General features: G+C 30.6%; 1 protein-coding gene across 1 annotated transcript in view; it reads right to left on the bottom strand.

Annotated features, from left to right (window-relative positions):
- LOC148274284 (dystrophin-like) overlaps positions 1-24,489 on the bottom strand; it is a 144,578-nt gene that overhangs the window by 53,819 nt on the left and 66,270 nt on the right. The window contains exon 5 of the mRNA XM_088237347.1: positions 12,067-12,230. Coding sequence (XP_088093473.1) covers positions 12,067-12,230 — 164 coding nt within the window. The remainder of the gene's footprint in view (positions 1-12,066; positions 12,231-24,489) is intronic.

The following is a 24,489-nucleotide window of genomic DNA, read 5'->3' as shown; positions in this document are numbered from 1 at the left end:
ATTTAATGCCAAACCCTTATTATTCTGATCTTCCAGCAGAAATTAAAGTGAATATAATTATTTCTGGATGGACAGAAGGAGAAATTCAACAAAGGGATGGCGTAGAAAGCAATAAGTAAGAATAAATATAACCCACTTTGGGGAAGTATTTAATTTACTTAAAATAGACAGAATGAGGGTTGAAGGGTTGCTACAAATGGGTACTGAATTTCGTAAATATATTGCATATAATAATTTAAAGGTTTGGTTGTTGGCGAAATAAAGCGCTCTAGAAATGAAACGGTTTTATTTATAATGGGCTTTTGTAAATCCATTTTCAATGTTCAGTTAAAATTGAAATTGTTTAACACCAGTGAATGGCAAAGTTTCATATATAAACTTTTGTATTAGATAATGTACAATATGTACATTGTACATATATTTAAGATCAATGATCACGTATATTTCAGATATATAAGTATGGAGAGAATCATTTTCTGATTACAGCTTGGTTCATCATGATCATTATATCCTAATTTACACCCGATGGTACATAGAGCACTGCATTGGTACATCAAATGCAGGTTATATTGACCTTCTGTTATATTGGGGTAAGGTGATCAGTCCAGAAACAGTAAAATATAGTAGAGTTAGTATGAATGAAAACGAAAATACAACAGCAATTTTTAAGAGCGAGTTCACGAAAAATACTATTTATTTTATACCAAGATGTATTGAAATTAGTTAATAAAGAACAAATTAAATAATAAAATAGATTTTTTTCTGGCTCCATTTTCGAAATAAAAAAACGAGCTAGAGCTACACGCTCCCTTCGAGAAAATCGCTATTGTCACAAGGTCCTGTCCGTGCGTGTCCATATGCGGTCAATGCGCACGGTGGTGGGGGTGATTATTAATCCGCAGAGATAGCCTGCCCGTCTATCTCGGAGGCAATGCTTCGAAATATTTTTTTGTCCCACAAATTGCTGTTTACACGATGACAATGATCGACCCATTTAGCCGGGTGAAAATTCGGTACTGTGAGTGTTTTTGATTCGATGGCTACTTTCAGGTAAAAATACCGAAAGGAAAATTAAATGGGGAAAAACCCGCCTCGTAGTGTAGTGTTTGGCGTGTTCGCATGCCATGCTAGAGGTCCGATGTTTGATTCCTGGCGGATTTGATGTAAAATGTTTGTTTATAAGGTGGTTTTGCGATAGCAACCTGACCCTCAACAAGCACTTAATGCGTAAACCTGATCACGTTAATTTCCTGTAATAGGAGATCGGGATGCGCTGCATTTGCTTTACCTTATTTTCAGAATTTTTACTTGGCAGTAACCATCGAGTTAAAAACGCTTGTCCAGGGTTTTGTCTCTATTTTATACACATAACTGCAGTTTTTATTCGCCCGACATGCACATGTATTTCCTACAGTACAAAACGAAAAAAAATTTTTTAGGGATAATTCTTTATTGTTGCTCTGGAACAGCGGTGGCCAACCGGTCGAACGCTACCGACTGGTCGATTGCTATAAGGACTATCGATCTCGGCAAGGCAAAGGAAAATAATGATTACGTAAAAGATTGACGAAGACTTTCAAGTTTTTTTTTTTTTTTTTCTATCTAGTTATATTGCATGCGTAATAAAACTGATTTTATAATGAAATGAATGGTAAAGTTGAAAAATACAGTACCGAGCGTGAAATAGAACCAGTCTCTAGACGAGTATTTTCGATTCGTGTTCAATTTTAAAACAATTTTAAAAATAAATGTTAGTCGATTTATGACAAAAAATGGTTTTTAGTATGAGCGAAACCGATAGGAAGACGCTCGGTAGTTAAAGCTGGTTTTGTGCATGTGGAAGTAGTGCTTTCACAGCAAAAATATTTAATTAATACACTCGCAATTACTGTATCAACAAACAAAAAACATTGTTTCAAATCTGCAGAAAAATTTAAAACAGTTAATTTACGAACCTTATTTACAAATGTGATTTAACTCAATTTGCGGGTTATTTCATATTTATTTTGTAAGAGTATAAACAGTAAGTGGACGGGTATCCAAGGGATGTTTTATACATCCTAAATAAATATTAATAAACAAACGGGACTTATTTTATTTGGAACAACACAAAGTGTGAAGGAAATCCCCTAGCCTAAAATATAAGGGAAGGGCTTGTGCGAATATCCACCATGCAAATATTAAATATAAGCAATTATTTATTTTACGCAGTGAATACATTACAAAGAGTTGTGGAATATAATGATACCGTAGATACTTTTGTATTTCAAAAGGAGGATTCGCTTGGATTCCAAAAACAAATTCAAAACATCATATTTGAATGTTTATACATATAAAACGGGCGGCACTCGACTTTCACACATTCTACTTTCGCACATTATTATTTTATAATTTCTTGTTTTTTTACAGATTTTTATTGATAATGCGAAAATTATTCGCTTCCATGCTTCCGCGGTCACATAGTGATATCTACGCTAATCGATATTATACGAGGAAAATTATGAATCAGGCCATCAAGGAAGGCGTGCCCACTTAAAGAGAATTTTGGGAGAACTATAATATATGGAACACAATAAGCAATATTGGAGAGTCGTGGGGTGAAATAATAGAGCCAGCAATGAAAAGGTCCTGTTAACAACAATGCCCACAAAAGACGAGTGATTTTTTCAAATCCTTAAGAAGCTCTGGAAACTATCACAGACGAAACAGTTGGCTTAGTGAACGAATAGATTTACCACTTCCACTACCTCCATTCTTAAAAGCGTTTTTATATATTTATTTTGTTTGTATAAGAAACGATTTTTACTGTTGTGATACATTTTATTTTTATTTATTTATTTATTCTTTCAAAATTAAACTAGTTTAAATATTAATGAACTTATTAAGGCTTTTTAGGCTTTGCCCGTGTCAAGCCATAATAATAACAATAAAAATACATAAAATGGCATGTGATGCAATAGAATAACAATCTAGAAAAAAAGGTACAAGTAATATATGATAAAATTCCAAAGAATACAATGCAAAAAAGATAATTAGATATAATTTATACAAGTTTAGATTCATACATAATAAAATATACAAAATAATGGGATCATTAAAATCAACAATATAATAGTATCATTGAAATCAATAGAAAAAGATATATATATTAAAACATAATTGAAATGATAATTGAGATATGTTTTCTAGAAACTCTCTATACTATAATAAGAAATACGAGTAAAAAAATTATATGCCAAATAAGAGTAAGTACTAAATTAAATAATACAAAAAACATAATAAAAAAACATAAAAATTTCAAGATATATCAAAAGCAAAAAAGATGCCTAGACTTCTAAATTACCTTCTCTTAAATGTTCTTCATCTCTGTTGTAGTATATTAATATAAACAGCTCCCAAGGGAGTTGAATCCAGTTCTTGTCTACAAAAATTTGGACAAACTAAAAATATTGTTGATAAATTACCTGGTCCATGAAGAAGTATAGAAATTGAAAAAATATATATTTTCAGGCGTTGCCTAGTATGTAGGTGAAATACTTTAATTAGATGAATCTCACCCGCATAAATAAAGGTTTTAGCTCTTTAACTTCACAAACATCAACAGATGAAAGAATTGAAGGAATATAGATGTTCAAATATAGGCAGAATGGTGAATGTTACACAGTGTGTAAAGTGGCCACTTAAACCAGCCATCGACAGGTCATAAGCCCCGTAGATGCCTAGACTTCTATATTACCTTCCCTTAAATGTTCACTGGCAGTAGTCTCGATTTAACTTAGACGTTTGTTTGTTGTTGTTATAAAAGTTACTGCGCACGCGCACATATCAGTGTTGACGGTTTAAAAAATGAAGCATGAAATAACCTGTAAATTGTTATTTTAGGTATAAATATTTTTAAAAGTAAGCCTTTTTTTATATCGGTTATATAAAGTAAAATTGGATATAGTTATTTCTTAATGTAAACCTGGTATAAGGAGATCTAATAAGGATGGCTTCAAAGATGTTAAACTAACGTTCTTTGTTGTTCTGAGAATGAGTTTTTAAAAATGATAGTATTATTCAAGTCCCGAATTGAGTTTCAGTAACTAATGGCAGTATGTATTATACTGTAAAATACTTTGTATTACATTATTTATAAAAAAATATATTTTTTTATATACAAAAATACTTGTACGTAACCTGTACACTACACCTAAACACACATCAGCGCGCTGATGCGGCAGTTGCAAGCTCTATGACATGGAATGCTCTTCCTTCAGACATGCGAAACTGAGGAATCGAGGTGGTGTTTCAGAAAAAAATTATAATCTAAACGACTCGAATAACTTTTTAGCGTGTAACCATAAAATAAAGTGACTTAAATTTCAATTAAAATTAAATTAAATATACAATAAAATCGCTTAAGAAAAGCGCCCTTCAGATATTTTGTAACGAAAAGTTTGTTTTACAAGTAATTCACAAAAAATAACAATTTGGTTTGGTTTTAAAAGTAAATTGTAATTAATTAAGACTCGTATAAACACGATCACTATGAAATTTGAATCGGGTTGTGCTCCCGTGGCTAGTGTTGCTATCAGAGGTCCGAGGTTCGATCCCCATTCTACCCCAACTTGATTTCCATTTTCTAATAGTGAGTTATTTACAACACGTTGAAAATGGTCCAAAAATCGAAATATTTAAGTAAATAATAAGAACGCAAATGTTTCCTTCTTTCTTAAAAAAATAATTAAACGAAGACCTAATAAAAAACGTAGAGCTTGTTGCATAGTAAATAATAATTATTACTATACTTTTGACCAGTCTGTTTTTTGGTTGGCTGGAAGATATTGCTTTTGGCAGTTAGTCCGCCAAAGTACTTAAATATTTAAATAAATTAATATCAAATTGTAAACATTTAAATTTGAATGTCAAAAATGGGTTTGAAAAAGTAATCAAATTTGCTGATTTTGACAAAAACGTAAAAATAATTAATTTTGAAACATTCAAAACTTTTCACTATACATCAAACGTAAGCGAAAAGGTGTTATGTAAGAAATAAGTAAAATTATTAAAATAATAGTTACTTTGCAACAATGGGATCTAAAAATATAAGACTGGAAAAGAAATCAAAAGCAATTAAGAACTGCCTCATGTACAAGGGAATAAAGTTGCTAGAATAAATGCCGGGTAACATAATAAACGAGAAAAGTGAAAATGTACTTAAAATTAAATGTACTGGGTATATACATCAAAAACACTAAGTTAGATATAAAATAAGCAGGGAATACATATAAAATGAAATTATAAATTAGGAAAATATGTAACTAAGTTAAACAGTAAGTGTTAGAATATGTTTAATTGTAAATATGACGTGGTAAATATTATGTTAAGACTACGTAATAATAGAACTTAATAAATAACGTTTAAAATATTTAAAAAACAACAGTATGGTTAATAAAGTAAAACATAAATTGCTTAAAGTTTTCGTAAGGGTTTATCAAAAATATTATAGTAAAATACTAGGACTTTTTCAGCGTACAATACAAAATTTAAAAATATAGATTACACTAACATCACTCTGTCAGATTTAAAATTTACACTAAAAATGCATTATGTAACTTAGTAGACATTATAATAATAATTATGTACATCTCCCTTCCCCTCTTTATCCTCTCTTCAAGCATTCTTGTCCTAATCCCGCCCAATTTATAGTAACTTAATGTTCTTAAAATAAATATAAAAAAATTCTGCGATTATTGAAAAATATTTACAAATACATGAAAATAACATTTTTATATGTATAAACTTATTTGTATTTATTTGATATGTAATATATTTTCTTTACTAACTTTGTATACTTTGTGGAAATTTGTTATTAGTTCCGAGTTTATTCACTATATCTGTTGGTTTACTATAAATATGTATGTAGAACTGTTGATTTCCCAAATAAAATAAATAAATACCTGATTGTTAATAATTAATTGTATTATATTACGCAAGGATACGTTAGATATATGAGTAAACAACGCGGTGGGGGAATTTCATCGCTTCATTACGTAATAATAAAATGATTGAAATGAATATCTCACAGGAACAAACGGACTTATCTCGCGAAACAGTTTACTCGAAGCATCCTAGCACACAAAAATCCTCGAAGGACCTTTAGCAAGATTTCATTAAGATAGGAGGCTTCTAATATTATAGTCCATTTAGGAACGAATAGGACGATGGTGATTCCCATATAAACCGCGCGCAGTTTACGAGTGGAAAAATCATGCGATCACATTTTTTCTACTTTACGAGCGAAACGTTTTACCGTACTTTAATATGATTTTTTAAATATTTAAAGGATTTTCCTATATTCATTTTGGTACAACAAAACGGATTCAACTAATATTAATAATTAACTTATTTGTCGATTTAAAAGTATGAAGACGCCAAGGACAACAGCAGGCAAAACTCTAAGTGATCGTTTAAGGAACATCAGAATAAGAGAGATATGTTACGCTGAGGATATCGTTAGATGAAGTTGACAGCGAAGGAAGGACGGTCATGTTAAAAAAAAAGGACACCATCAGACTCCGTTATATTGCACTACATTATTAGCTTCAAGAGACTCGTTCATGTGGAAGAACTTCACAAATCTTCAAAATTAAATTAAAAAGATTTCGTATAATATAAAATAAATTTAAAATGTCTTAAGTTATTGTATGATGATAGGTACAACGAAAACTAAAAGACACGAACCTGATTTGGCGTATTACACTAGTGTGCAGTTTTTCAGTAAGAACGATTGAAACAAAAAATAATTTACAATAAATTAATAGACAATATGCAAAAACACTCTGTACATTGTGATACACCCTAATATGCATGTTATAAAATGCATTTCACCGCATCTTTACATTCGCCACCATATCGATTCGGTTTACCGAAGTGATATGTTTGCCATTTTAATGTTATCTGATATTTTTCTGCCTTCCAAAGGACAGGATGACATGTCTGGATGTTGAGAGGAAATATAATATTATGCATAAAAATGCATGCAACTGTCCGCAATATGTCGATTGCATGCAATGCAACTCTATACAATTGTAAATGCATTTCACTTTAAGAAAAGTTGAATAACAGTTTCAAATATTTCGAAGGATGCATATAACCTTTTGATACTTTTGCTAAGCTTTTTGTTAAGTTATATTTTATTCTATCTATTAGCATGTGGTAATACCGATGGTATTAGGTCAAAACGTGTTAACTAAAATTTTGGCGATTCCATGTTATGTGTGTATTTTACCTACTTTATTCATTCAATAAATACTTTATTCATTCAATAAATTATTCGATTCAATAAATAATGTAACATTTTCAAACTAATTGACTAACAAATATCTGCATTCGTCATATGAATATTTATTAACACTGCTCAACCTAACAACACTTTCTGAAAGAAAAATTATTAATGATCTCATTGTTCTGTATAAAATTGTAAATTCTCTTTTTGACGTACCAAAAATACTTGAATTGATTAATTTTAGAGTACCCGCTGTCAACACTAGGAGTACTTATTGTTTCATTGCTCCAGTACTTCTTCCAACCAACAAAACAATTCATAGATACCGAGACTGCAAGGGTTAGGTAACATTTATAGAACGGCTGCAGACATTCTGTCCAATTATTTACTATCTTATAAGTCCACAATATTAAGTTTATTTGTAGCTGATCGTCAAACTATTATTGACAATTCAATTCCATAATAAAAAAATATTTACTTGTTTATTTTTATTACCTTATACTTGTTTTTTTATTTTTCATTATTATATAAAATTGCATTGTAGTATTGGCAAATGCGCATTTCATATAAACATAATTTTATTTCTTATTTTTTCGTGATAATATATGCTTGCTTATTTATTAATTTACTTAAATTTGTCTTTCTTGCTTACCGTAACACTTTATTTACTGTTTGCTTTACAGAATTTATTTCATAAGCTTATATCTTTGCAGGTTTTGTTTACATGCTTAAGTTTTTTCTTGCATACCTTTGTTATTATTGTTTTTTTTTTTAACTTTGTAAAACTTTATATCCTTTCTAACGAATTTCATATATTTTTCTGTATATTCTGTGTTTATTATTTAGTATGTTAGCATGTATTTAATTTTTATTTTTTGTAAATGCCTTTTGGGCGTTAATGAACAAAATAAATATGTTCATTTGATCAAAGCCTGCGAACTTCATTGTATGAAAAAAAAACACACAGCGAAGAAAGAATATATTCGTATAAAGTAAACAAAATTCACACATTACATGAAATCGCCGAAATTTCAGTTACCGTGTTTTGACGTAATACCATCGATACACACTTATCGCTTCGCTAAGTGTAACAAATAATTGTCTAAACTACACGAAATAATATTTACATAAAAAGGTTATATCGAACCTTTTAGTTAAATTTAAACTATTTTTTTATTTTTGCGAAGCGCAAAAAAATTATATATAGAAAAATTTTACTCAACCGAGTTTAAAGTCATTAAAAAATGTTTTCAACAAGATAACTGAACAAAGCATTAACATAAAACATGAAAAAAGTAACCCTTATTTATTCAAAATCCAATCCAAAGTTATTATTTTATCATGGTTAACGGTGTACTGAAATCTACTTTGGCAAACAAATGTTTATCGCAGGAGGCTAAACTAGGGCAGTTCACAATGGAGTTCTAGTGCCAACTCTAATGTATGGGAGCGAAGTATGGAATTGGATGATGAAAGTAGGTTAAATGCTATCAGAATGCGATCCTTCAGGCGAATGTGTGGCAAAACGATGTATGATAGGTGCACAAATGTCGAGATCCGTGAACTGTGTAAGGCTGAGATATGCATTATCGAAAGATTTAAGAAAAGGGTGCTGCGTTGGTTTGGACGTGTAGAGCGAATAGACAACGAAAGAACGGATAAAAGGATCTACGATGCGAATTTTGATGGATGCAGAAAACGAGGAAGGCCGAGAAAGACATGGCACGATGAAGTCCATCAAATGATTGAAGATGGACATGTCAAAAGTAGGAATAATCGGCGTGCGTGCATGAGAAGATATATGAATGTAGAGGAAGCGAGGTCTGTATGCAAAGATAGAGTGATATGGCGTTCTATCTTTTCTGCCTACCCCTACGGCAAAACGGCGTGATGGTTTGTTTGTTTTGTTTAATCGTGGTATTTTACTCAAGTTAATGCCGATTCAATAAATAATGTAACATTTTCAAACTAATTGACTAACAAATATCTGCATTCGTCACGGTAAATGAAAGATTATAAAATATAATAAAAGCTTTGAAGGTTTAAAGATTATTGATTCCTAATTTCTACCATAGGTATAATTGTGAGAAAGATAACTATGTTTTTGTGTGCTTTATTACGTCAGTTTAAATAAAACCTCATTTTTGTGTAGGAACTATTGATATGGTTTGCAAAGCTTTGTCTTAAAAGATAGCTAACGTATCTGGAAGATACACTACACCACTGAATGGTTTACCAAAGGACCTGAGCGCGAGCTGTCACCAGCAAAGTGTTTGGTGTACAGATATTGAGTTTCAGAAAAGCAGTTATGTGCGAAGAAAATGTAAACAATGTAATCAAACATGTAATAAAGATTATTTCATATCGATTATCACGAGAATATCCCGTAATATCTAACAAAGCTGTAAAATTATTAGGATTTGTACTTAGAACCGGAAAAGATTTTAATAATATAAACACATTAAAATATCTTTACACATCTCTAGTTAGAAGCCAACTAGATTATAATTCTCCAATATGGTCACCTTATCAAATCACTTTCTCAGATTCAATTGAGAGAATTCAGAATAAATTTCTTAGATGTATTAATTTTAAGATGGGTTTTTCTACTAATCAATTAAATTATAATAAAAATTTTGACTCTCTAAAATTAACTAAATTGCAAGAACGAAGAACATTGACCGATCTTACGACTTTATATAAAATAATAAAACCAATGTTTAATACCCCTAATCTACTGAAATTGATTTCATTCTATGTACCACCTAGGTTAGGCAGAACATCTACAATATTTTATTGTCAAAATTCTCGAACGGTAGCTCAATATAACTCACCTAACGAGTGGAGGCGTATAAAAAAAAAAAAAAAATATATAACTCACCTATTGTTAGATTACAGAACACCGGGAATGAATATGCATCACATTTTGATATATTTAGTTTATCACTGCCTAACTTAAAAAATAAAGTGACCAACATATTTTTATCAAAAAGAGCAAACCATCTTCAGAAGATTGGGTTGGAATAGTTATAATTTGATTGATTAAGGTATTTTGTTATTGTATAATTTCTTTAAAATATATATGTATTTCAAGTAATTAATAATGTGTACAATACGAGTATATTAATATTTCATACTCGATTTTTTAAAAATATTTTTATTTTTAACCACTCTTTATACCACGTATATGTAAATAGCAGAAATGCTGTATATAAATAATTAAATTAAAAGTCTTTTGCAAAGGCGTATTAAGCACAAAATAATATGAGTCGTGGGGACACAGAATGGTTTTTAAACGAGACAGATAAGAAAAAAATATATCTTAACTACTACTACCATCACCCCATTTCCCCGAAGGGATAGGCAGAGAGAATGGACCGCCATACACGTCTATCTTGGCATACATTTCTAGCTGCTTCTACATTCATACATCTTGTCATACATGCACTTCGGTTCTGCCTGCTTTTGACATGACCAGACTTAAGATTTTAGTTTATCTGATCATGCCACATCTTCCTTGGTCGTTCTCGTATCACACTACCGTTAATTTTCACCATATATACTGGTTAAACCATTCTTAAGTTATCCATTCGTTCTACAAGACCAAACCGTCTCAGAGATCCTTTATTAATTTTATATAATTTACACCAGTTTTTATCATATACATTCAAACAAAACTTATATTCATATAATTGTTATTACCTTATACATAAATGATTTTAATTTAAATTCTTTAATTTCCATAATTATATAAAATCGTGATTTACAATCCCTGCTTGCACTTGTATATAACATAGAAATTTGTTTAGTCTCCTACCAGTCTGACAATGTCGGTCACGATCAAACCCGGTCAATGGTAAAAATTTATAAATAAAAGTGGAATAAAACTATAAACGTATTTTTATTATTATAATTAAAATGCAGTTCCACCAAGAAATGTCAGTAGAAAAACTCAATATATTTATAAAAATAATTAAACTGAATTTCATATTGTTAAGACATAGTAGCATCTTAGTTTGACAAATGAACAAGTTGTAAATATAAAAACTGTTTTGTTATTAGAAACTTCTAGATCTGTATATCAGACAGGACCTATAAAAAGGCCACGGATAGAACCGAAAAGTTTAATTCTGTTTTAATATAGAGAGGGAAACAGACAGAACCACAGTGTTCAAAAGATTGATTAGGATATCCGCAGCAGAAAGAAAGCGAATCAATTATATTAAAAACAAATAATTTTATATGACATTTAATATCATCAATTTTATACAATAAAATTAAAATTTCATTTTCGTAATACACATATGATATTTTTGAAGAATACAGTTCTGTATGTGAAATGCCTTCAGATCATGACTTTGTGAGATATTTCTGTTTATGTGAAATGCATTTGTAACATTTATTGTGAAAAAAAAACATTTTAAATAGAACAAGAACCTTAGAAAAGCGCTTTTGACTCGACGCAAATCTTATGTAAAAATCCCGAAAAAGAAAATCGATGGGGATCGGTCGTTCTCATAGCGTAATGATTGGTGCATTTGCGTACCATTCTTGAGGTCCCAGGTTCAATTTCTGGCAGAGTTCTTCGTAAAGAAAACGTTTTATTGGTGGTTTAACAATGCAATATTTCATTGTCCCTAGACTGGTACCTGCAGCGTAAGATTGATCATCTAACCTTCCATGTAAATAACAAAAATTATCTTCATACATTGCGATTTAAGTGCCAAAATGAAGATGACCGTGAAGAACTTAGAACAAAATCTAAAATTAAATACGTATCGTGATTGGAGACTTACCGATAAGCTTTCATCAAGTTTTTTCTTCCACAGGTCACTGCGATCTATGAGAGCATTCCACTTCTCACTGAGCTTGTTGACCTCTCGTCTGATTGACCTGGTCAACTCTCTGGCCTGTTCCTCGGCACTGCGATAACCTCTGCTGTCTCCATCCAGGTCCCTTCCTAAAAAGAAAAACATTCTAATGTTATTATTTTGTTATTTCGTGGCGAGATCGTAGTTGCTTGCCAAAATGCGAGCATATTCTCTTTTACATGAACCTAAGTCTTATTTGTTCGTAGCGGAAGTAATTTGTAAAAGCAACCCTATATACTCTAATAAAAATAAACGCCAATTTAGGTACTTGATTTTTTATATTTTTTAAATAAACTTAATAATAAAAAAATAAAACACGCATACATCGATACCTGAGTTCTAAAGGGCAGCAAATCGATTTTTTACAGTTTAGAGTTAAAGATGCAAAAAAGTTTAAAAGGGGTTCGTTAAAGCTAGGGTTTAAAAAAACCAGATAGATTGTAATATAATAACACTTAAAATATTGAAAGTAATCATGAATTAGATTATAGATAAAATTGTGAAAAAAAAACATAAAAACGTCAATATCTCTGAACTAAGTTTTTGTAAATGTTACCCTCTTGAACTCAAGTATATTTTTTAAAAATAAATATATACTGACCAAAACATGTTAGATATTACAAGAAAATAAAATTTAAATGAAAAAAAAAAAAATATGGAAGTGTAGGCATTTACAGGGCTTATGACCTGTCATTAGCCGGTTTAAGTGGCCACTTTACATACCTGTCATTGGCCGGCTTAAGTGGCCACTTTACGCACTGTCATAAGCCCTGTAAATGCCTAGACTTCCATATTCCCTTCGTGAAGGTATTCTCCATCCCTGTTGTAATTTGTCAATCTTAATGACTCCAGGGGGGGTGAAATCCAGTCTTTTGTCCACAAACATTTGGAAAAACTCAAATATTGTAAAAATAAAACAAATGAAAGCACTGCAAAGATGTGCAAAAATAATAAAGAAGTGATAAAATATGAGATGACGAGGGGTTTTTACAAAAGATTTGACAAATCTCATATTTGCATAAGAAAAACGATCTAACTGAAGCGTTTTGTTAATTATTTACTATTATAAAATTTACAGTAGTTATCAAATTAGTTTATCAGACGAATTGAATAAATCGTAAGAATTCCTTAACATTATTAAAATACGCCGATTTTGATCGAATCAGCAATCCGTGTTTCTAAGAAAGTAGTCGAATTGAATTGCAAAATCGCGTAATATATACGCATTAAATATGCATACTCGTATAAGAGGAAAATCCATCAAGAAACCGACGGAAATGCTAAGTAATGTTATTTATTGAAAAAGGCAAAAGAGCAATTTGACTCGATTCAAGTCAATAAAAAAACTGAATCAAGGGAAACCGTTGAAAATACCGCAAATATTGAGAAATGGGTTCGATGGATCTTCAATACAAAATGTGCTTCAGGACTGAGTCTCTTTAGAAGATTGATTACCAAAAATTTATAACTATCGTTTGGTTAGGACGTACATACTAAACAGGGTCCAATCGCTACTGAAGAAGGTTTCGCGACCTCTAAAAGGGGATGAAACACGAGAGTTAGTCTAGCACGAGATACAGAGGGTAGTAAAGTAGCTGTATGATAGGGGTCTACAACATTTTACTTACTGCTTATTTTTATTAATGGTAAAACAAATATATGTATTCCGTCGATCCAAGTAATTTAATCTAGTCTAAAGAGGAATGAGTTTTAAACGCCGATGTCTTTAAAATACGTGATTACCATTTGAGTATTACTTTTTGATAGCATGGATTGAAAAACAATATTATTTTTTACATCTACGTTGATACTTACGGAATCTGATAAACAAACAAGTTAACGTGATAAAATAACAAACCTAGATAGATGACAGTATCACTATTTGAAATAAACAATCTTTGATAAATTTATTGGATCGATGAAGCTGATGCTAGTCAAAAATTGATATACATAAAATATTTCATAAAATCACATGCAGTTTTGAAAATACCCTGACTGCCAGATTACCGGCTAAAAAGAATTTAATTTTGATTAAAAGGCTTTTTTTTTATTTTATCTCGAAAAACAACAAGTTCTCGGCTTTAGCTGAGGTCACGCCTCACGTAAATTTGTAATTAACATGAAGAAATATTACACGGACTTATCAATAATAAGCATGTAAAGAAATATAATACTACTACATATTTTTTTTATTTGTTTATTTTATTTTTTTTATTTTTTTTATTTTTTTTTCCCCCCACAACAGGCCAGGAGGCCTAATTACAGTGGTGAATTACATCACAGAGCACCCAGGCTTGAGAAAAATCACATTTTAATTTTTGTGTTCTCACCGGGAATCGAACCCGGAACCTCCCGTGCGTGAGTCAAGCGTCTTGACCACTACACTAAGGAGGCCGCCGATAATAAAGATGATCATAAGAGGATCATTACCGCACTTCTTTTACGGCCCAAAATTTTTACCGGACACGGAGCTATGAGAAGTTATCTATATAGGTTTAAATGAAGGAATGATGACTATTGTCCATGCGATGATATTTCTTCACAAAGTATCTTACATCTGTTATTTCAGTGCCCATTATCAGTTTACGCGATTGGTTTACCAATGCAGTGCCTTATGCACCATTAGGTGCAAAGGGAATGATTATGATGACGTTTATCTATAACTTACTTCCACTGTCTATTAAAACAATTAGTAACGAGAAAATGTTTAAAATGGCTATAAAATGGATAGTGGAGCTAGTTAGAAGTAAAATGGATTGTCTCATTCACCCAAACCAATATTGAATCAACTGCTACACAAGCTTATAGCTTATGTTAGGTTTTTGTTTTTTCATTGTGCATTTTGTAATATAAATAATATAGATGCACATAAATTAATTATAAATATAAATACTTAGTGTTTAAAACTGTCTGAAAATTTTGTTAATTATCTCTGTTAAGATAACAGACATTTGTAAATTTATAAGATACACTTATATATACATTTCATAAAGTCCAATTAGAGGCTTCCACATAATATTGTTATTGTAAAGAATTATTATATTAAGTTAGTCTTCTTTGTTTATTCTCAAATGTAAAAATATGTTTTAAAAATATATTGTTAAGTATCCTCGGTACGAGTGAAGTCGCTTTATATTTTTTATGAATTATGGTGTAAGAGAAAAAATATGAATTAATAAATAAATAAATATCTTTACATATAGTATTGTATACTGAACAAGAGCCACGGAAAAAAACATTTTTGACATAATGATATGACGTTTTAGTTATTGGTATATTTAATAGGTAGTAGGTAGTACTCTATACACATCATGTTTGGAACGTGTATCTTGCTGTTGCGGCCATTTTGGATGATCTGCAGTTTTATTACGGATGAAGTCAATTAGGATATTTTGGTACAGTCTGCCCAGCAAAATGTTGCTCGTCTGTTGCGGGCTAGGAAGTCCAAGTTGGAGACTACTGAGCTAAGGGATGGGAAGGCCGAAATGTGTCATCGATCGTGGAGTTATGTGAAAATTTCCTCATTAGTACCTACTCGATTATTCTGGCTTGACACCAGACGATAACAAGATGGCGCGAGGAATAATAATGAAGATTTCAACCTTCGATAGCGGTGAGTAAACATTAATAAGACGTAGCGAGAAACATTGTGGATGTTCTTTAGACATTGATGAGGGATTTTGTCTAAGCTTGAGTGAATTTATTATCGATCTTGAAGGTGATTCTCGCTGTGCTTAGCACAGCGAGAATCACTTAAGATCGATAATAATATTCTTTAACCTCTAACTTATGAAGTAAACTGCTACACATAAATAATTAACTAATTTAAAACAGATCAACCTATATTTAAATAGAGATGGAGAACATTTTAAACCCTTAATAACGTTTGTTTTTCATATGTTTTTCTCTATTTAAAAACACACACACTAAATAGGCAAAACCAGTTTTATTTATGCAGAAATAAATCATTTACCAAACAAAGTAGAAATTTGGCAAGAAAACGACGTGTATTTTTAATGGATTAGTTACTTTCAACTCTTTCTCATCCGATTTTTTTTTTTACAAATATTGGCACCTGGAACAGAAAACGAATTTCTGAAATAATGTGGTATGTCGAAGAATGGAAAGTGTTCTCTTCTCAGAAGATCTAAGTGATAGACCATGATCAGAAAGTTGAATGAAATTAATTGGGTGATATTAAACAAAATAAATAAATAAATAATTGTTCAATTACATGCACCCTTGTACAAGCATTACTACTACCCATTCTAGATTACGCTGATGTTTCAATGACTGATTTTAGCTGTGAGCAGCTCGATAAACTTGAACGACTTCAGAATACATGCATAAGGTACATTTTTGGTCTTAGGAAATATGACCACATTTCTGATTATCGTAGGTAACTGAAATGGCTCAAAATTAGACAGCGGAGAGACTATCACTCCCTCTCACTTCTGTTCAATGTACTTCATAGTCCTAACGTTCCTATATACCTGCGTGAAAAATTTCAACGCTTATCAGTTCATGGTTTACCTTTTCGTTCTAATTCTCAAGGCACTCTCTTAATACCCGTCCACAATTCCTCTTTCTTCTCTAACTCATATAGTGTCCATGCGGCTCGACTGTGGAATCATCTCTCATCCACCATCAAAGATGTTACTACATTATCTCTGTTTAAATCACGTCTGAAGATACATCTCCTTTCTCTTCCTTAATCTCTCCTCCTTTCTTTTTTGCTCTTTTCTCTTTTTTTCTTTTTCTTATTCAGTAATAGTTTTGATTTAAGGTCATTTATAAACAAATAAATTTATTTATATTTTTATATAACTTTAGCTTTTTAATCTTTTTCGCTATTGAATATGTTCTGTAACTTGAATTATAAACATAAAACTTTTATTTTATCGGTTGGTTGGTTGAATAAATAAATATATATTCATTTATTTAAACAGCTTACATACATATACAGTTTACATACATATGCATAAGGGAGGGCATATTGCCTTAAGGCAATTTTTTCCTATCTACTCAAACAGTTCAATATGAGAAAATCAGTGGTATATGAACATATTGAATGTATAATATAATATTTTTATTGTAAAACAAAACATTAATAGATAAACATAATTTTAGAAAAAGATATCGAAATAATACCCACACTATACTATGAAGAGCGGAGGGGATAAAGAGAGATGGAAAGAAGGAGGACAAAGGAAAAACTCAAAAATTCAGGACTGCTATTCCAAACGCTCTCGCGGCATTTACATAAAAAATATGAGTTTTAAAAGTGTTAAAAAAACAGCGCAGGAAGTGATATTTCGATCGTGATTTGAATGTGAATAAAGAAGGGGAATCTCTGACATTAAGGGGTAGATTATTCAAGAAATCAGCTGCTATTACTGTGAAAGAGGAGGCAACTTCGAGCGGTGAGTAAGGATTGAAGGGTTCTCTCGTTACAGGAACGAAGATATAGCCCATGCTGTAATAGAGGTTGAAAGAGCTTTCATAAAGATTAAAAAGAATATTTTGATAAATTGAAAGAATGAGTGTTTCTTATATGGCTGATACTGAGCCAGTGTAGTTGTGTGCGATATTCGGCTGTGGTTAAATACGGAAAAATTTAAGATACGAGTATAACGTACACACACATTCTGCAATCGTTCCAACAAGTATTTCAAAATCAGTGAAATGAAAAATCGCGAAATTGGTGTTTCAAATAATAAATTGAATTTACTATAGTTTTTTTTTAAAATTAAAGGTTACTAGACAAGAAAATGTCATTTACATAAAACAAATAGGGTTTCGTTTTATTTTAATTACGGGAATATTTACTGTGTTATAAATTTCCAAATTCATCTTCTATTGCTTTTCGCTAGGGAACAATAATTACTGATAAACAACAGACAATAAATCTTCTCCGGTTTCGTTATTACGGGCGTTACGTCAAATAACTTCTGCCTGTAATCTCATTCCAGGAAAGGAGACTTATTCTTTTGGGTTCTGTGCTTTGGGATATCTCTTTTGATTTATTTGCGCTTAATATATTAAAGAAAGATCTTGTTTTATTTAACGACGCTACGCAGAACAATTCCCAGATGTAGACTTATTGAATCTTTGTTGAGAGTAATTACACAATTTTGATTTATTTGACTTTTTATACAACTAAATTTTTAAGAAAACTGGGAGGTTTGTTGACAAATGGAAATTTCTTTTAACCTACAGTTAAAATAAAAAGTGTAATTATTTTAAGTTTCAATATGCCCTGTCGTTGTGCATAACAAGTGACACGGATTCGAAGGGTCCATTTTAGAAATCTCTTTTAGTTTTAGCATTCATTTGCGGGCTTGTTTTATACTGCAGCTGTTACTCACTTTAAAAATTCACGTTAGAGAAAAAAGTTTTGAAAATTCAAACAAATTAATCGAAATGATTACTGAGACTGTTCTTTGATTCTAACTTTAAATTTACGTGAAGTTTTTCCAATACAGAAATTTGGACAATTAAAACAATTTAGTTTATAAATTCCCGAATGATTTAATTTATCATTCTTGTCTTTACAATTTAATAAAATTTTACCTTTATAATTATAAGTATAAAAAGCTAGCCTAATATTGTTAGGTAAAATTTGAGCGATATTATTAGAAAATGAATTATTGTACAAAATTCTACGCCAATTCTCGTTATTGTTAGAAATATTTTGGGAACTATATAAGTATTTTTTCCTATAGTTAATTTTAAGTTTTTTATTCAAAATATTGTCAATTAAATTTGGTTCAAAATCATTATTGAAAGCAATACTCTTTATACGAGTAGTATTTAATTCTAAGTCAAATTATTTTTATTTTGTGGTATTGAAGTAAGACGATGTATCATAGAATGGAAAGCAGAATGTTTATGTGATAAAGGATGATTAGAAGGTTTATAAATGACCGTATCTGAATGATTTTAATCAAGAAACGGGTGTAGAAATTTTGCACGTCAATGAAAATGGTTTTCGTTTAGACAAATTAGAACGATTAGAAATTAGTAAAGCCATTAATCAAAAACTTCAAATAATAAATAATCAATTAAATTTAACTTCGAGTCCTCTTTTAAAAATATTCCCGTTATGATTCATTTTATCTTTTCTCTCTCTCTTCCTTTTATTTTTCTGTCTTTTTCATACAATATTTTATAATATAAATAGCAACGCGAGTAATGATATGTAAGTTTAATTTCTGACGATGAGGTAGTAACCTCGAAACCGGTCGAAGTATAACTCTAAATTAAAGTGGTTTATACAAATTTATAAACATATAAGTGTAAAATGTCATACCACAAAGTGAAAAATATTTTTGATAACAATAATAATATAGTACGAGTATTTTAATCATTTATTGGCTAAAAACTTAACGTTACTGCATGGTAGGTGTTAATTTACAACCTTCCAGTTGTCGTAGGGAAAAGAGAGATGGCTAATTAAATGCAAATTATGAATCAACAATTATAACTCAAAAACGACAAAATGCGAGTTGGGGCGGTTTAGACTCTGCACGGCAGTATACGGGTATAAAAGGATATCATTAAAAAATGTTTTGAGTATGTACAAATATTTGTAGACAGGCTGGATTTCACACCCAAGGGAGTCAATAGGACCTTAATTTATTGCAACAGAGAGGAAAACCATTTTTCGAGAAGGTATATTAAAGTCTAGGCATTAAACGAGCTTTTAACTTGTCATTGGAATTGAAAAGTATTTTAAGACGTTACTTGAGTAGTTGGTAAAATAAATCAGCCAGATAAATCTTACCCACATCAATAAGAGTTTCTGCTCATTGATGTGGGGCAATAGATGGAAGAGTAGAGGAAATATGAATGTTTAAACATAGGAAGATTGGTGAATGTTGCATAGTATGTTTAAAAACAATATTTGAATTAGTCAATCCTTTGCTCCTTAATAATTATTTTGTTTATTGTACTTTTCTTTATTTGTTCATATCCTTAGTATCAACTAAATTGCTACTTTTGAATTATTTCTTTTGTATATTATTTTTTTTTTGTTAATTTTAATTTTCATCCTTTGTATAGAAGGGATAACTGCTACCTATAATTGTTTGTAAACTTTATGTTTTATACAAGCAAATTTGTATTGTAAAAACCCTCTGGGTGTTTAATGTATAATTTTTTTAAAAAAATGTGTGAAGTGATCGCATAACTCCTTCTTTAAAGACACAACTGAAAATGATAATTTAAGTTTCTCTTCTTCTAATAATTAATTTATAAAGTGGATCAAAAATATAAATTAGTTTTCATTTCCAGATATATTTGCGTTCGTATTTTTTACGAAATTAATTACCAACATTAATTTAATCATTTTTTGGTCTATATTTAACTTTTTATATTTTGGATTTTCCACTTTATCGCACTTAAAAAAAAACCTGAACGTAATTTTCAATTTTTATTTTATTTAAAAAAATATATTTATATGTATAATAGGCATATGCATCTATGCCATAGATTTCATAATTTATTTTAGATTGAGTATACACACGTACAGGCCATGCCTGTGTGGGATTTATTTTTTCATTAAAAGTGATATATTGCGCAATAAAAAAATGTTTCGAACGAAAACAAAAAAAATGAAAATAAAGTAATAAATAATAATCTTACGTTTAGATAAGCTACATCTAGGTCGAAAGGAAAAGTAATTATACCTCTTCCCAAACAGCGCACTAAATCCAGCGAACGTGCATTTGCGGTCGCAGGCCCTACGGCATGGAATGCTCTCCCAACAGAAGTCCGAAACTGTGAGAGTGAAGTGATGTTTCGGAAGAAACTTAAAACTCACTTGTTCTCTAAATCATTTGAATAAATTCTTAGCATGTGGTGACAAAGTACCTTATTTTTCTTAAAAAGCTAAAATTAAATTTATATATTTATATAATCACTTTGTAAAGCGCCCTTGAGGTATTATATTACGAAAATGACGCTATATATTACTATTATAATAATAACCAGCCAATGATAGGTGAAAATGCACGTAAATGACTAGATTTCCATATTCCCGTCTCAAAAGTGTTTTCCATCTTTGTTGTAATAAATTTACAGGATATTATTTATTAAAAGTTATTTAAAAAAATAAAAAAAAATCCACAAAACGTAAAAAAAATGGTACGCTATCTTCTGAACAAGTTAAAATAACTGCAAATCTTAATATTAAGTACGTTTATAAAGCGCAAACATTCTTTTAAGGTAAAAAATATACACTGAGAAAATTTAAAATAAGATAAACGTTTAAAAAACCTTAGTCACGATTGTGTTCATTTTAATTAAAATCTGCATAGAGCGGAAAAATTCAGAAAATGATAAGAAAACGCTTTGAAAAGAAAATTTAATTCGCTAAATAAAGAGAGTACAGAGCAAAAAAACTTAAATTAAAATCTTTGTGCTTTACCGAATTGTATTGGCTTTTAGTAACTGCTCATGCATTTATTATAATTATTTTCATAAATATTAGATTATAATTGGAGGATTTTAAAACTGACTGGTTCCTCTTATAATTGGAGCTCCTGAAATAGTCTTTTCTTTATAAATTGTATTCCCTTTTTTAACTGGTTCAAAAACGAATGTACTAAATAACCTCATAATTTTGCCTCAAACTGCATATGATTCTACAATAAAGTACATCTTGAAATTCCGGCTTTGCCAACAAAAAAAATAAAGATTTTGTCATGCACAGCCTGTTTGTAAGTCTAGAACGAGAGTCTAAGAATATTTGCAGGACAAGACAGCTTGGCATTAGATTCGTGATTGTTGATTTTAATTTATTGGTTTTATTTTTTTTATGTAAATTGTGTTAACTGTTCATTTACACAATTTAAATGGTTTAAATATTGCAATAAAATAAAAATTTAAAACAAATTTAAAAAAGAAAAGAAGCATTGACAAACATAAGGGACATCAAGACAAGATCTGGAGTATTTATTTAGTGCTTGTTTAAATCGCTAAAAAATTAAGCCAAGAAAGTCCAGATCTTGTCATGAGTTAACAATACGACAAAGACGGGTCATTAGAGAATTAAGGCCATAGTTTGTTCTAAGCTGATCGATGAACAGTACTTAATTGTTTCTCAACCCACGATTATTGATTCAAATTAATTCGTTTGATAATTATTTAAATTTACTAATTATTGATTTATATTTTATGGTTTTAATTTTATTGTCAATTATAAGATATTCGATGAATCCTATATAAAGAATAATAATAATAATAATAACCAAAAAAAGTTATTTTCACTTTATTTGATTTTCATACCAAATACAGAATGCATAGGTATGACAGTTCTTGTATTAAAGCCATTCAAATATTATATTTTAATGTTGTTGACAATTTACACTTTACAGCTTGCCACCACATACCGCAAGCCACGAACCGTATATCGCACCCCCGTCAAGGTAATAAGTAAAAGGGAGGTGCGTTTTGAGGTAAGTATGACATTTAATCGAATTCGAAATGTAATATACACTGGCAAACTGCCGTAACCAAAAAGTTCATTATATTATACGCAAGCAGCATGGAATAAATTAAGGGTCACGTATAATAATTCATACAGGCAATTATTCGGACTGCCTAGGTATTGCAGTGCTTCCGAAATGTTTACAGCTGGATGGGTAAACACCTTTGCTGCCCTACTTCGCCAAAGAGCCTGGAGCCTATAGGAACGCCTGAAAAGCTCTAACAACGCACTTCTCTAAGCTACTGCAGGGTGGATCCATTCACCGTTGTTCGAGCGATGGCGGGATATGCTAAGACCACCATAAGTGCTGCAAATATAAAATTTTGTTTTAAGTTTAAATTTATGTTTATGTTTATGGTTATAATTATGGTTATATGGCAGAATTGGCTCTGCACTATGTAGCCATTTTACAGAAATAAAAAAAATAATAACCGCATACGAAATGCATAATAAGGGACAACTTATTTTTTAAAAAAAGTTTCAGGAATAAATCTTTTTGGGGGGAGGGATTTGAGTGAGAAACTTCTCTATGGTTCTTGTTTTTTTTAAATGGCGTAAAAAAATGTTAAGAATTATGAAAAAAATAATATTTATTTATTTTCTTAGGTATGTTTCTTGTTGACATTTTATCAGTAAAATTGTCAATTTTTTTTTACAGTATATAAGATTCTCTCTCATAAACACCATCCACTGCAGTTACCATATTTCGATCATTTACTACCCGAAGTGTTTGACATTATAGACAGTATTTGACAGTTTACATCATTGACAGGCGTTGTGGCGCAGTTGGTTAGACGGCCGACTGTGAAACTGGCGTCGCGGGTTCGATTCCCGCCAGTTGTAAGAAAAAAATCCATGAAAGATTTTCTTCTCAATTGGTCTGGGTGTTCTTCCATATCCCCTCTTTCCCACCTGCTGACAAGCCTTTAAAATAGAGGCCTAGCGGGTTATTCCTTTAAAAAAAAATCTTCAGGCAGTAAAGTGATTTCAAATGTTGAATTGGATTATATAATACGGTTTAGAAGATGTCCGAAACCTTTTTACTTGAGTTACTTTGCATTTTCATCCAGAATTTATTAAAAAAACTGAAGAACATCATAAGTGATGCAAAGTCACCCTATATTAGAACTTATATTGCAATAAAAAAAATATATAGCTTGTATAAAAAACAACAAAAAATACATTATACATATTATATAACCATGCCATGTACTGTCAAAAACACTATTCATCTCCACAAAAAGAAAAGTGCTCATTAAAATTATTAAAGTTACTTTTTTTGTGATTTAACCCCAGTACGCTGGGATTGGTGAAATAATGCCCTATGCACCATTAAGTACAGATAAAGGAAGACTATAAAAAATGCGTACTTTGACAGAGAATATAAAAATGCGAACGAACCCAAAATACAAGCAGTCGATGCCTTTTAAATTAAAAAAAAGAAATTATTATTTATTTATTACGCTTATATTAAATATTTATTACGCTTATATTAAATAAAAAGATTTCATAAACTATTTTTGAGAAAAGACCGCGGACAAATATTTTTGGTTAAAATATTTTCTTAGAATAAGAAAATACTTTAGCGGGAACCTTGCATAGCATTTTTCCTTAAAAGCCCACAGAATTTTATTTTACCCCGTAAAAACATCATCCATAAAGTCTATGAAAAATGGTCGCCAACCGTATGCGTGCCATTAAAACGTATTTTTTAGATTGTAATATGCATGGCGGTTTCAAAAGACGAAGCGAATAAGCCCAAAATACTGTTTCAAAGCTTTTCATACAAAAAGATATAAGTTTAAGCGTCCTTCTTGATCGTTCCTAATGGAGTAAAAACCATTGAAAAGGATACT

This window comes from Micrasema longulum, unplaced genomic scaffold (genome assembly GCF_059751315.1).
Source record: "Micrasema longulum isolate JH-2025_06_02 unplaced genomic scaffold, ASM5975131v1 h1tg001700l, whole genome shotgun sequence".
NCBI classification, from domain to species: domain Eukaryota; kingdom Metazoa; phylum Arthropoda; class Insecta; order Trichoptera; family Brachycentridae; genus Micrasema; species Micrasema longulum.
This window is presented reverse-complemented; position numbering and strand designations above follow the sequence as displayed.